This window comes from Belonocnema kinseyi, chromosome 4 (genome assembly GCF_010883055.1).
Source record: "Belonocnema kinseyi isolate 2016_QV_RU_SX_M_011 chromosome 4, B_treatae_v1, whole genome shotgun sequence".
Taxonomy (NCBI): Eukaryota; Metazoa; Arthropoda; class Insecta; order Hymenoptera; family Cynipidae; genus Belonocnema; species Belonocnema kinseyi.
In genome coordinates, this window is record NC_046660.1 from 91,701,439 (window position 1) to 91,716,546 (window position 15,108).

Genomic DNA, 15,108 nt, shown 5'->3' on the forward strand with positions numbered 1-15,108 from the left:
GATGTGAATACCAATCAGTAGAAATAAGCTGATTTGGTCAGGCGCGTGGTAACCTCAATTGTACTAGAAGTATGAATACTATTTTTTTCTTGTAAATTTATTGCACTGCTACGTAAGTTAATTCATATTTTTCTATGCAGAGCAAATTTTTTTTATATCCATGTAAAAATATAAACAAATTAGTTAAAAAGTCTTTTCTAATCTGATTAAAACAACTGGCATCTTTAGCAAGTAAACTCTTGTGTAACTATTATTGAACATACTTGAGCCTACAGAAGCCAAGAAAATTTGAATTTATTCCTGCGTTTAAAACTTTCAAAAAATTATAGAGATTCTTTTCTCCATATAATCGATAAATCTGTATTTTAATTATATTATGTAAAAGTGTAATTTTATATGACATTACGTTTAAAAGTGTGTATTTCGAGTTGATGTAAAAAAAGAAAAGCTTAACGTAATGAAACACCAAAGAGAAAGTTTCATGAAATTAAGGACTTTAAACTTTTAGAACCTTTTCAGCTGAATAGAATTCCCCGAGAAGCTTCAAAACTGACTTCCAATATCCATTGAAATGGCAGCTCGTGTAACCAGCTAAGTAGAAATTTAAGAATGCTTTTTCGATTGCTTTTATCGGTCTGTGGCTGTAAATGGGTTCGCAAAGTATGCGAAAATGAATACAATGTTTTCTGGCTCGAAACGGTACTTAAACCTGATTCTTAATCTCGCTGAAAGCAGACGGTAATTTCACAATGGCGGCTAACACTGGTCGATAACTATAGCGAGACTACAAAGGAGGTTCATAATCTTCGGTCTAGAGGATATATGGCTACTGCCACCATTGAAGATTTTTGGGAAAAAAATTTAATCAGACCCCCCATATAACCTTTCGAAAATGGCTTAAGAACTTTCTTAAGAACCTAAGAAGCTATTCTCGCAATGTTATTCTTCAAGCGAGTTTAACCCTTCTCTCGCCTCTCGCCATCAAATAAAATAGAATATGCTCATCTCTATTTTGCTTGACAGCGGTACTTTAGCATAACTGGAAACCGGGTGCTTCATTCCTCGTGTTGGCACAAGAAGTAAATTTTACTGAATTTTCCGGCTTTATAGTAGCCAGAGGAATTTTAGAGCCCTCCTACTTTCTCTCTTCAGCTATGCAATTTCTCCCTCACTCTTATTCCTTTTACTCTTCCTGGTTCTCTTAACCCCCAGACGCCCTTTTTTCTCGATGCGACTCTGTCTTTCTCACTCTCCCTTCAGCTTTTAGAACAAATACTTAATTCGAATAGCAGGCATTTGCCTAAGTAAGTGCCCGCCATTCACGACAGACCCGGTTTATGTCCAGTGCTACACGCGCTCTTTTCCATCCTTCTTCTGCTCTTTCAAGCTATTTTCCTCTTCTTCATTTAACAGGAAATTGACGTATTTCAGCAAAGTTTTCGATAATCCTTATCTTCACTTAGATCCTGACAAATGAACTTTAACATAAATGAACTAGGTTCTTTTACTTCTCCAGAAATCTTTATTAACTGAGGCCTGCACTGTACAAAAAGCCTGAATCACAAATTTCCAACCAATTTCCCGTTATTTCTCTTTTTTTCACAGTTTTAAATATTAAAGCTCCTCTTACTTGAAGCACCAATAAAAAGCATTTAATATATGTTACTCCTAAATTTAATTTGATATACTATGATATCTTATAGTATTTATATAAACTAATATTTTTGTAATCTGTATTGCTAAGTAAAAATGAAAAAAATTACTTTACAGGTTCTTCAGGAATTGCAGCACATGATGGTGGCCGTCTTCAGTTAGTTTTCCCACAAAATTGCTTACAAATAATATGGGAAATTTGTTCGGTAACTATTTCTTTTATTCCAATTGGTAAATAATTCTTAAACGCAATTTTTAATGTCTTTATTATTAGCGATTATTTGATAACTAATTATCAAACAGTAATTATAAATAAAAAATATTTTAAATCTTTAATGGTGACTATTTAATTATAATTAGACGTGTTTATAATACATTTAATGCATAATTTCAATTAGAATTCAAATAAATAATGTATATACGTTTTTTTGTGATTATTGATACCATATCAATCAAAAACTATATGTGAACATTATTAGGTGTTAGTTTTTGATCAGTACAGTAATATATACGAAGATGTTGGTTTTCCGATCTACTGATCGTTTAAATCAACTCGTTTCAAATAAACTATAGGATCAGTAGACCCAAAAACTAACATCTTCGTTTAAACTATATGCGAACTTTTTTTCGTAATCTTTAAGTATCTATATTTAATTTGCAATTTTTTAAACCATTAAAAGATGTACATTATTTTCTAATCTTTTAAAATTAATGAATATCACTTAAACTTGCTTAAATTTTTTCTACGATTTCGTAATCTTGCAAAATTGAAAAATTCAGCTTAAAAATATATTGGATTCTTTTTCGAAATTTTAGAAAATCATTTGAGATTATTTTTAATGTTTTTCAACTTTCTCTTACAATTCATGTTTTAAAATAAAAAGTTCAATAAAATTTTCCTATAAATCTCGAGAAAACTTTTTATTCTCGTGTAAAAAACTTCATTTCAGCCACAGGAGATGCATTTTCTATAAAATATTTTTACTTTTGAACCTGTAAGTATAATATGTAGTATGATAAGTATGATAGTCGGTATTTTACAACCCAGAAGTTAACTATGCATATACATTTGAAAATTGTGCTTTTGATTAAAAATGCAGAAATAGTCCTACCGAAAGACACAAAACAGCCCTGGATGTGCGTCAGCAATATCTCTAGATTTTGTTTTTCATTTCTTAAAAAAGTAATTTTTAAAACAATTGCATTGTTAATAAACATTTTTCCTTCATTACAAATATCATAAATTAAAAAAATACAAATAATGTAGCATATACATTTCAAATACGTGCCTTTATTATCTATCATAAATACGTGTATCATAAAGGACTGAGTGTTGAGGGGATAAAAACAATGCTCAAACTAACTTTTTTGCATTATTTAAATTTTTTCATTTATGGTACTTCTGGGTAGGTTATTTTTCAGTCAGTAATTTTTAATTGTTTTCTATAATTGTTCAATAAATTCCTGAGAATTATCAACAATAGAATTCTTTAAAAAATTACTTTTAAACAAAATGAAAAAAGTCCTACCAATTTTGCTGAGATAAACCCAGGGTTGTTTTTAGTTTTTCGCCAGGATTCTTAATGCATTTTGAATTCAAAAATTTTTCAGATTCGTCTCTGAAAATGTAGTAAATCTTTTAAAATGTCTGAAAATTTTCTGTTAAAATCGATTTTTCCACAACTTTATTCATTTCAAATTTGCTCAGAAGTCCTAAAAAGTTGTTTACTTTCTTAAAAATTTCATAATACGCATCTTACAATACTGTCAGTGTGATTTCTATCTTGCATTTGTAATCCTGGTGAATTCCTGGTTTTTCCTGTTTTTATTTTCAATACCGTCTATTTCCCCGTTTCCACGTATCACCCTATTTAAAAATATTTTAACTTGATTTTGCATAAAACATTCATAATAAATTAAGATGAGAGCTTATACGTGACTAATTTCTTCACTACTTATAAATACCCTTAAAATATCAGTTAGCATAGGTAAAGTTGAAACAATTAGCTTTAACGTTGGTCTTTTGCATAGAAATCAATGAAAACGAATGCTACATAAATTCATATCCTGATTTCTCTCTGGCATGTTCCATGATTTTAATTACATTAATTTGCACTTGATTCGTTAAGCTCCTGCCTGTGACACTTTTTAATTGTACAATGTACGCTACGATTTCACGGGGACGTTAATAGTATTCTTTGGAATCATTTATTTTCCAATTATATGGCTTCACAGTTCATTTGTTAATCTTCCATCAATGAGAATTTTTAATTGAAAAATTCAGCTCGCGTTCAGGATTTTAATCAAAATATTTTTTAAATCTTTCTCTGACTGAAACATTATATCACTTATGATTATTATATATTATTATTTATTATTATCTTATAAAATTTCAATACATTGAAATACGTTTATTTTGAACTATTTTAGAACTTGTAATGTGAGTCATTTTAGTCAGAGAAGAAAACATTTATTCTCTGATTACAAAGTTGCTCCACTTAAATATTTAAAGTCCTTCAATATAATTCTTCTGAACTTTGAAGAAAACATAAAAAAATGAAGAGTACGCGAGAGATAAGCATCAGAACTGTTTTGACCATGCTTAATTAATTTGATCAGATTTCTGTCTCAAGTCCGAACGGTAGATCAATAATTCATTTTCACATTGACATCCGATTAGGAACCCAATTAAAACACAAGTCATTCAAACACTTGAGGGTCATATAAGCCTTAATATCTTTCGAATTTATCGGATGCAGTTTTTAAATTAAATCATATTTTGTTAATGGCTGATAATAATAAGTATATATATTTTTTTTGGTCCAAAAAAAGCTTACAGTCTCACGACCTCATGTTCTATTTCGCTGTCACATAATTTACAATTATCTTTTTCTGAATTATAATTAGAGTGAAATAAAGATAAGATTTAATAATTGTAAACATTTTATTACACTAGTGTGAGAATAATAACCCTTCTTAATCCTTATTCATGTTACCGTCATTAATGTATGTCATATTAAATATTCTTTCTATAAACTGTTGTTTCCTATCATTGTATAAAGGACTACTATGAATAGCTTTCTTAGTTTAACGTTGGCGCCAAATTGATGAAAATATATCCCAATGCTAATTTTCTAAGTTTCAAGAAAAGATAATAGGAAATTTGGTTGAAAACTGAGAAAAATTAAAAGAAGATGTTTCGTCCTTTCATTAGTAACCATTGACGTAATAACTTTCATATTTCAGAACGAAGCTACATGAATAAATGATGAGCATATAAATTAGAGCAGGATGAAACAATTAAAACAATTTGAAAAGGCTTTTAAAAATAAATAACTTTAATTTATATATATATATATATATACACATACATATCGAAATAAGCATATATAATATAATATTTTAACGTTTTGATATGAATTTTATTTTTTCTAATATTTAGTTTTGGAAAAAATTGGTTTTTTGCATTGCATTGCTCTTTTTAAATTAAATAATCGTTTGAATATGAAAAATGTCAGATTTCAAAATGTTCCCGAAGTGCTAACAGTGGGCTTTCAGCCTAGACCATTTTACTAGCTGTTTCTTAGTTTTACTCAATTTAATTTAAATTGACAAATATAATTTCGATTCAAATTTTCGGAAAATGTTATTTCCGAAATGCCAAGAGTGTAGAGAAGTACTGATCTTTGTGTAAAACATTCTGAAATTCGTGAGGCGTGTGATTCTCGACCAGTTAAATCATTAGTTCCCTTCTATGAATGGAACAGAGATTATACTTGAGAGGGATTTTGCACTATTGTCAAAGAAGCATGTAAGCGGATCTGAAATCCTGTTGGCAGGCTACCATGGCAACCAAGCGATCAGACCTCCTGTTTGACATATTTTACTTCATAATATTTTAGTAATATATCTCTGATTGATTTTATTCTGAAAATTAATTTTCAGTTGTTTGTTATATTATGCTTATAATAATACTATAAAGTATAAAATTTTATCTTTAAGTGAACAGGATAGATGTTAAAATCCTTTATTAATTAAGCTGAAGTTAAAGAGATTGTGAAGAACTATTTAAAAGATATTGCAAAAGTCTTCAAAGTTCTATGCTTTTAACAAAAATCTGAACAACTTCCGAAATAATTGAAGATATGAGAATCACGACCGGATAATGGCCAATTGTTTAAAATTCTCTTCAAACCTCTTAATTAACTTTAGAGAATTAGTTTTAACCATTTAAATCTGGTAATAAAGCATTTTTTATACACGGAACAATGCATAGTTCGAATAGAAAAATACTAATGAAATCACATCATCAACAAGTATATATAAATTGTAAAAGTGTGAAATCATGTTCTGCTATTATGTCCACATATTTTTATTCTAATTACACGTCTTGAATATTAAAAATTTTTTAAAAATACTTATAAATGATTATAAATGTATTATATAAAGATTTATAAATGTGAGTCATTAATAATAATAGGTAACATATATTCTGTTGGAAATCTCTATTTAAAATATTATGCCAATATTATTGATTCGTTTTCAATGATACCTGAAAAAACATTTTGGTTGAACTAACCAGCATTCTGGTTAATTTAACTAGAATAGAATGTTAAATATGCCATTACTATAAATTCTGGTTAAAAGTTTTAGAAGTTTCTGGTTTATATTACTAGAAATGCGGGTAAATTTAAACAAAATGTCTGGTAAGGTTAACCAGAAATCTTGTCTAGACAGTTTTCTGGTAGCTTAAGAATATAACATTCTGGCCAACATAACCAGACATTCTGGTAAACTTACACCAGATATTTTGGAACGCTCAACCAGATATTCTGGCAGATATCGATTTTCGACTATCAAATCTGGATACTTTTGTACCTTCATGGGCTCTTCCTTACCTCCTCTAAAATTATACATGGACTGTGTCGGAAAGAAAATAATCCTACAAAAGTTTTCGATGAGAGAGTGCTGCAACTATGTTCAGCTTCGATAATATTTTGTCCGTTTATAATCTGTATGTGGATATACTAATAAATGGCGATAGATACATCACTTGAAGAAAAGGGTTTTATACAATATGCACTTAAATTCCTTGCTCAATACCAAATTCTCGAACACTCATTTTGTTTATTTATTGTCTAACATGTTAGTATTTTCGAGAATATTTGTGATAAATCCAACAAATATGTGCTTGCTTTGGATATTTCTCTGCACCACTGGTGTTCTGGCAGCTAAAGAGCAGTTTTTTCTTATAACAGAACTAAATTTATGGTTCACTATAATTATTACTAATAATATAACTGAAAATACACTCAGTAAATAGCGATTGTTCATGAATTGGACATTTAAGACAAAGCGTCACTTGACACATTCAGCAACATTACACGAGACAAAAGACAGATCGCTGGAAATCGACACAAGATCGCGACACTTCTGTTACGAGAAATATTAACTGAATAGTTTTATAGTTACAGTTTTTTTTACAGTTTTTTTACAGTTAGTTTTTTACAGTTACGTATAGTAACTGTAACTAAAACTTCTTTTCTAGTGATAATGATATTTCAAGAACTTGCATTTTTTTAAATAATTCAATTTCGGAAATATAATATGAATATGCAATTAAGCGAAAGGCGATAAAAATTAGTTTTTCTAAATTTTGATTGTACGATAATATTTGCAAGTGATCAATGTGGCCAAATAATAAAGTTGGTAATTAAAACAAAATATTAATTTGAGAGGAACATAAGAGAGGTTTAAAAGGCGTTTTTCCGAAAACTCGAATTATATATTTTTTTCAGAGGTTTTACATTTAAAAGTTTATTAAAAGTTTTACATTTTATTATGAAGAGATTTAACTAGTATTTTAGAATCTCCTAAGGCATGGCTGGAGGGTAGGGCAAGAGCAACTCTGCGTAAACACCTCCTTCGCAAACTTCTCCACTCCAAGTGTCTCTACTTAGAAATTCGAATCCTCTCTACCTTCTCAGTCCACCTCGCCACCCCGCTTTAAACGCCACCCTCCTCTTACTATCTCTCACCACCTTGCTGCATGGTTACTCTAATAAGTGGAGATTCTTATTAATTATGCACCAATATTTTCCGGCATGCGGTGAAGCTGAAACTACTGAGATAATATCTCCTCCCCTGTTGGTCGACATTTTATAATTAATTTATTTTAAACAATTTCATTTATTGTTTCTCTTTTAGAATTAATTTGGTAATTTTGCGCTACCTTGATAAGGTTTTATTTTCAAATTAGGGGAGAGTGGCCATCACTGGGTTGCTGTCGCATTTTAAATTATTTGAAAACCCATTTGTGCAATTAAAATGATTATGAAATTTTTAAGAATCTGTGTCATTGAATATTCTAGGCGAGACCCTTAGCGATATTTCGAATAAGCATACATATGATTAAACTCGCCTATTTATCTTTAAATACTTTTTAAAGATGAATTACATTTTTCAGCATAATCTGAAAACAAGTTTTTCCACTTTTATGATTTCCTAATGGATTTATACAACAGGATAAAACATAAACTCTAAAGTTCTAATGTTTTCAATACAAAACACTTAACAATCTACATTACTTTTTTATTGGCCTAAATAAAAAATTGATTCTAAATTATTTTATACTTGAGAGTTTTTCGATCGTATCTTAATTTCCCAATTCCTTTTGAATCGTCAAGATTCCCGCGAATCCTTGCATACTCAATTTGAATTTAGCAGTGGTGCAATTTATTTTCCTCGGGGAATTTAAAAGAAACCAAATAGGAAGGAGGATGCTAGATAGTAAAGGAAATGGAATAGGGAAAGGTGAAAGGGAGCGAGTGAACATTCGAGATTCGAAAGTGGAAATGAACTGGGGGCATCAACAGTCATAGTAATGACACTCATCCAAAGGTCCCGGTCTATCTTGTACCTTCGTCGCTCGTTTCCGGCTCTCGCCATTTCCAGACAATAGTAGCACTCGACTTGGGCGAGCCATGGTGGAATGATAGTTTAGACAGTTTACTAAATGAGACGTTTCCCCCTTTCCACGCCTTCCGAACTTCACGAATCAAAGCCCCCCTGAAGGCATTTTTCTTCCTCGCCAAGGAAGCCTGGAAAAATTTATCACGTAATATTCTCTTGCATTCGTAAGCGAGCCGTTTATTGCTCACCCTAAAACAAAACATAAGTAATGGAAATTTTAAATATAGATTTTATACAATAAAAATTTTCGCAAAATGAACCTTATTTAAATTACTGAATAATTATGTCACCAGACATAATTGTTATTTTTTTATAAAAATAGTTTAATAACTTTGATAACAAGTTAAGTATATACTCGTACTTACAAAACGGTGATAAAAAAAAATTGTTACTCCCCTGACACAAAGAAGAAATATCTCTTACTTAGGAAAACATCAATCGACAATCTATGTAATAATGATTATTTTTCCGAAGTTTTCTCGGGTTTTTATTTTGGTTTTTTGTCATTAACTCTGGACTAAGTGTAACGCGATGTTTGATATCTCTTGCCAGAAATTGGTATTTATGATTATTAGTATATATAATAATGTAAGATTCATTAATTCTACCCACATTGAAGCTCCGATGTTTCCGCTCCTTTTGCACGTGATTTTTGATTTGCGATTATTTCTATTATGCAAAGGTGGCAGTTTTACGTCAGTTTTACGTGGTTTTACATCTTATAAAATTGTTTTTAATGTGAAGTTTTCCACCTTGCATGTAAATGCTTTATCAATAATTTTTAACTCATTAATTTTGCACTTTAGATTAAAATAAGTGTATTTTAAAAAGAATAATGAAAAACCTGAAAATAATTCATTCTTTAATGACTAAGTTTCCAGATACTGATTTAATAATACTATAGTTTCAAATTAAGTTTAAAATCGCTTAATTTGTAATGCTTTAAGTTTGAATTAATTCAGTTTTAATACATTCAATTCGAAATCGTAATTTTCAATCTTTACGGAATGAACAAACTTGAGGGTTCAATATATTTAAAATTCTTCAATTTTGAAGGTGGAAAGGCAGTGATTTTTCTTTGGACATTTTTTTTATATAGTAAAAATAGAAAAAAATTATAGATCAAAGTTATTAACCTGAATGCGCTACTCTAAATACTAAAAACATCAGTATAATTTCACTAATAAATCTTTCAAAATTGCTACATGTCATACTGGAAGACTCGATTGTTCCTTCATTTTTAGTTTATAGGATTTTGAATTACAAAATTTTGAATTCAATGCGTCGAGAATGAATTAGAAGCCATGTCAAATTAATAAAATAAATGATCAAATTCTAGCTATAAAAATGAGAAGATTTTACAACTCAAAATAAAAACACAATTTGAACAGAGGCTTTAAATTGTGCAGTTCAAAAATTAGAATCGAAGTGATCACCTTTTATATTCTTCTTAAAAAAAAAATTATTTTCTACGTAATATCTCAAATTTTTTAATTGTTGAAATTACGTAATTACTTGTAATTAGTATCTTAGTAATAAGATAATTGGTGTAATTTAAGATTTTTTTTTTGAGAATTCGAAGACTAATCATTTTTTTCTTTTTTTTTTTACTTTACTTACGACGTTGCGAAGATGTACCATTACAATTTTTTTTAACTAACTACTAACTATCAAGCTATACAAGTGTAACCTGAACACAATGTACATAATCTACATAATAAAAACAATGTATCTTTATAATTTATCCTGTTTAATTTTAAATGATTATAATTTTAGAGCTCCGAATTTCCATTTCGAATGCTGAATTAAAATTTTTTTCTTTCATAGGTTTTAATTTTATGATAAAAATTAAATAGGTTGAGTTTTTAAAATAAGAATAAATAATTAAGAAATTGTTACCTTTTTAAGGCACTTAAAGTACTTAAAATAATTGAAATTCGTATGGGTTCAAGTTTTGACATCATGATTCTTGAAGATTACAATTTATTGATTTTCAAATAAAATTCCGAATCGTTTAATTTCCAATCTTCTGCAGACAATTTTTTTTATTTCTAATGTTTGCCATATAAAGTTAGTTTACTTTAAATTTTTCGATTGAAAATAATACCATTTCAATATTTTTAAGATTTAGATGGTCCAGTTTCCAAATTTCCAATATAAAATTATTCAATTTTGAATATTCTGAAATTGTCCTACTTTCCTTTTTAAAATTTGAGAAATCCCTTATATTAAAAAATTGGCTTAAGACCTAAGGTCGCTACATGTCCTTTATACGGGATTTTAAGATTGATCATGTTTTTATGCTGCGAAATAAAAATGCAGGGACGTAAACTTGTTTCCTTTTGTTTACTTTCTGATAAAAAATTAAATCATGATAAGTATTTTCTATAAACATAAAAGAATACATTTAGAAGAAAGGTAGACAAAATCAATCTTAAAAGCACTCAAATGTTCGATCAGAACTTAAGGTGAAATTTATACAATCTTCAGAATGACCAAGAAGACTTCTACTTTTCAAAATATTGAAAGAATCAGTGAACTTTAAGTAAATTTAAACTGATACTAGTCTTGAGTAGACCGTGTTTTTGACGAAACTTAAGAATTTCGTGCGGTAGATGATTCGGACTAATAAGTTCAGAAGGGTTGCAATCTCTTGTAAGAACATAGTTAGCACCCTCGTAGAAGCTGTCAAGCGTACTAATCCCCAAACCGCTAGAGCAGTACGCGTTGATGCTTAAAAGTGAGTTTCAAGCGTTTCCTGATAAGATGAATTTTGAAACGTGTTAGTCAATAAAACTTGTAATTGCAGAAAGAAAAATATATGTAACTAAATAGTATAAGTCGGACAAGTAGCTTAAAATCAGTCACAAGGACACCAAGTAGAACTAATGGATTTAAGTCAGCCATAATAGGCAACAACTAGTGTAAGTGATTCCAAGTCAGAAATAATTATTCATCACTGACTATAATAAGTAGACAATAGTGCAATCAATTGAAAGATAGTCTTAAGGAGATTTAAGCAGAATAGGTCATTTTCTGTACTTTTGGCATTATTTCAAGTAGTAATATTATTTGGAAGGTCAACATAGATAGCGTCAAGTGGAAAAACTCATTTTAAGTCAGTCACATAGTGCCATGGTGGATGCCACATTGCCAGACAGATGATCAAGTAGTATAGATCTATTAAGTTACGCCGAACAGACTAAAATAATAAAAATGGAATAAAAGAAATTTCCATTTTTTTTCAACAAGATACGCTGAGTTGTATTTTAGATTTAGAATTTAGGTGATGGACTTATCAGGCGCAGAATTTTAAATCCGGATAGAAGATTTTCTGAGAGTAGCTTGGAAGAGTAAAAAGGCAGTAAGTCGTTAGGTGCCTTTTGCAAAATGGTACTAACCTTAAAAAGTATAAATAGTGCTTACAGGACTTCTTCTATCCAATAGGGTCGCTCCATGAAAAGCACGAAGTACGGTGATGAAAATTAATTTATCGGTAACGTAATAGAAATCCTGGCTCTCTGTGAATGTGACGAGTAAGGTGAAAAAGAGAGAAGATGAATTTTCTAGAACGATGTAATTTCTGAACTGTAGTTTCTCCTTTGACTTTCCTTCGAATCGATATTGTTAGTTCAAAGCATAAAATCCTTTCATCGAAAAGGTATAAATGAATCCACAGAAAAAACTGAAGTTTAATTTCGTTGCATGTAAAATTTCCCGCTGTTAAAGTTTACATGCTATTTGGTAAAAGTTTATCCTACGATGGAATAAAAGCTGTCGTCTGCTAAGGCGTCCTTAGCAGCAATGCGAAAGCGGCAATGTCTGAGTGAATTAGAGCTATAAATCGGGACACCAGATTTAAAACGACACATAAAAAACGAAAGTTAAAATTTGTTGTAGGTAAGACTTGCAACGGTTAAAAATTAAACATATTTCGGGGAAAGTTTCACCGTGACCGAAATTAAGAGAATAATTCTGATCTTGTCTACTACGTCACGCTGAAGCGAGCAAATTTCGGTAAAATATGTAGAATCAGCAACAGAAAACACGAAAAAAATTTGTTCGTACTGATATATTTCTTCCGAAATAAATTAGACTATTGTAGAGGAATTAAAACTTACTTAATACTATTTACGAAAAAGCGCAAAAAGCAACTGACAGATGAGAATCCTCGGTTCTCTCCAATTTAATGAAGTTAAACGAGAATAGATAGCGCTGGCGTCGCAATCCTCGCTACATCTCGAATACGAATGGAGCAATTATAAGGCGAAAGATTATCCAGACAAGGTTGAAAATCGAAAATTATCTTCGATTCATGTCAAGTTTATCCAGCAAGGTTAATTTTTGTTGCGGTGAATCTTTCACCTGGAATCGATGTAAACTTTATCTTTCGTTTTTTCCGTGTCCTCATCAAATATTGTTTCCTATCATAAAATCATGGGCTTTCCACAATTACCTTTTTTACTTGAAAATGAGATAGAAATTTCCCTGTGTAGATGCTAGTTTTTGGTTGCTGAGAGCAGATCTTGCAGAATTTCCTGTATCTAGCGCAGTGCCTCCCAATAGAGGATTATGCTATTGAAGTATTATCAATGACGTCGTGCGGGCGCATAATGCGTAACACGTGAAGAGGCATTATTCGATGATGGGTGGATCAATGGAACTGAATCGAGGAAAAGTAGAGGTCAGCGGTATTATGCAAATCGTATCACACGTACATTGTAATATTTTGAAAGAAAATCTTGAAAATCTTCTGCTGAAAATTTAAAAAGACGAGTTAAGCCGCAACTTGAATTTTTCTAAGAAATAACATTTGAACCATTGGATATCATTCTGGTTATTCATATCTTTCAAGGTCAGTTTTTATATTTGTTACCTCAAGACGTAGGTTAGTCATGGCCGTCATAGTATTTTGAAAACAAGAAATATTTTTGGCAATTATAAATTTTTAACTAAATAGTAAAATTTTCCAGTTAAAAAAATAAAATTTCAAAGAATTATCAAACGAGATAATAACGAAAAGAGATACATTAGTAGTAGAAATAGTATAATTCAGTTTTTGAACAAAGAAATCATTTTTTAACCAAAAAGGTAAATTTTTAACAAACAATCGAATAGTTGACAGCTTAATCAAGAAAGATTTCACTCTAATTAAGAATAACGACAAATTCAACAAAAATACCAATTTTCAACCAGTGAAGATTCTTCAGAAAAGAGAAATAGAAAATGTTAACAGTTTTATTGATGAATTTTTAATTAAAATTATAAATCTAGAAGAAACAAAGAAAAATAAATTTACAACAAAAGAGTTCAACTTTCAAGCAAATCGATGGATTTTCTCAGAAAAAGGTCACCTTTTTCATTGAAAAATTGCATTTTTTTTAAGAAAGGTAAATGATCAACCAAATAGTCCATTTTTTCAGTAAAAAAGATGATATATAAACCAAATAGATGAACTTTCTACTAAAAAAAGCTGAAGTTTCAAACAAAAATGGAACAGTTACAGTTTCAGTTAAAGGAAATAATGTTGTAAAAAAACCATTTTTAAGTAAATAATTAAATATTTTTTAAAAATCAACAAAAGTGTTCTACTTTCTACCAATCAGTTGAGTTTTAATTAAAAAACAGTTTAAATCAACATGAAACAAATTTTCAACTAAATATTTAAATTTTCTACCAAAGAGATGAACCTTCAACCGAAACAGATTCTTATAACTAAAAAAGAAAAAAAATAGTTTATAGTTCAACCAAAACACGTTTTGATTTTAAATACAAAAAAGTTACGCTCAACTAAACAAGACGAACTTTTAACCAAATAGTAGAATTCTCATCTAAAAAACATAAGACTCTAACCTAATGAATTTCAACTCGGAAGAAAAGTTCCAATTTTCCGATATTGGGCTATGATTCTCTATAACTTTATGGAAATAGATATTTTTTCTTCACCTCCAAAAATTGTTTAATTTGATTTACGTAGTAGTATGTGTGTTCGGGAAAAATCTTGTTTATTTTACAAACGAGGAAAACCCTTCAAAGATTACTTTTCTTCTACAATGAAACTTATTTTAACGGCGCGGCGCGGCGTGATTTGAACTTATTATCTCGCTTATTATTGAGAAGAAAGGGTTCCCGAGTTTCGTATGTATATAGTAACACTTTTCTTTGTTTGGAAGACTGTGAGGATTTCCTAATAATAGCACTAGAAAATACGGCTGAATGAAACCGTAAATAACCACAGTGAATAAGGCTCCGAATTTAATTAAGGATATTGAATGGTAGGTTGGTAATAATGGCTGAACTTTATTGGCCCTGCGGTGTCACAAAGGTAGACATAGCCAGCGTATCATACTCAAAGCTCGTCCAACAGTCGCTTTGATGTGGCCATGGCCAGCGCGAAGCTTGACCAGACGACTAGCCATGTAGGGCTTGTTGAATCCAAACTATTTTTATGTCGTTAGAATTTTATTTTTTGTTTTTTAAAAA

General features: G+C 30.0%; 1 protein-coding gene across 1 annotated transcript in view; it reads left to right on the plus strand.

Annotated features, from left to right (window-relative positions):
- The window catches only part of LOC117171008, a 149,244-nt gene extending 147,398 nt beyond the window's left edge, over positions 1-1,846 (plus strand). Inside the window, exon 5 of the mRNA XM_033358053.1 lies at positions 1,771-1,846. Coding sequence (XP_033213944.1) covers positions 1,771-1,815 — 45 coding nt within the window. The 3' untranslated portion in view covers positions 1,816-1,846. The remainder of the gene's footprint in view (positions 1-1,770) is intronic.
- The last annotated feature ends 13,262 nt before the right edge of the window (positions 1,847-15,108 follow it).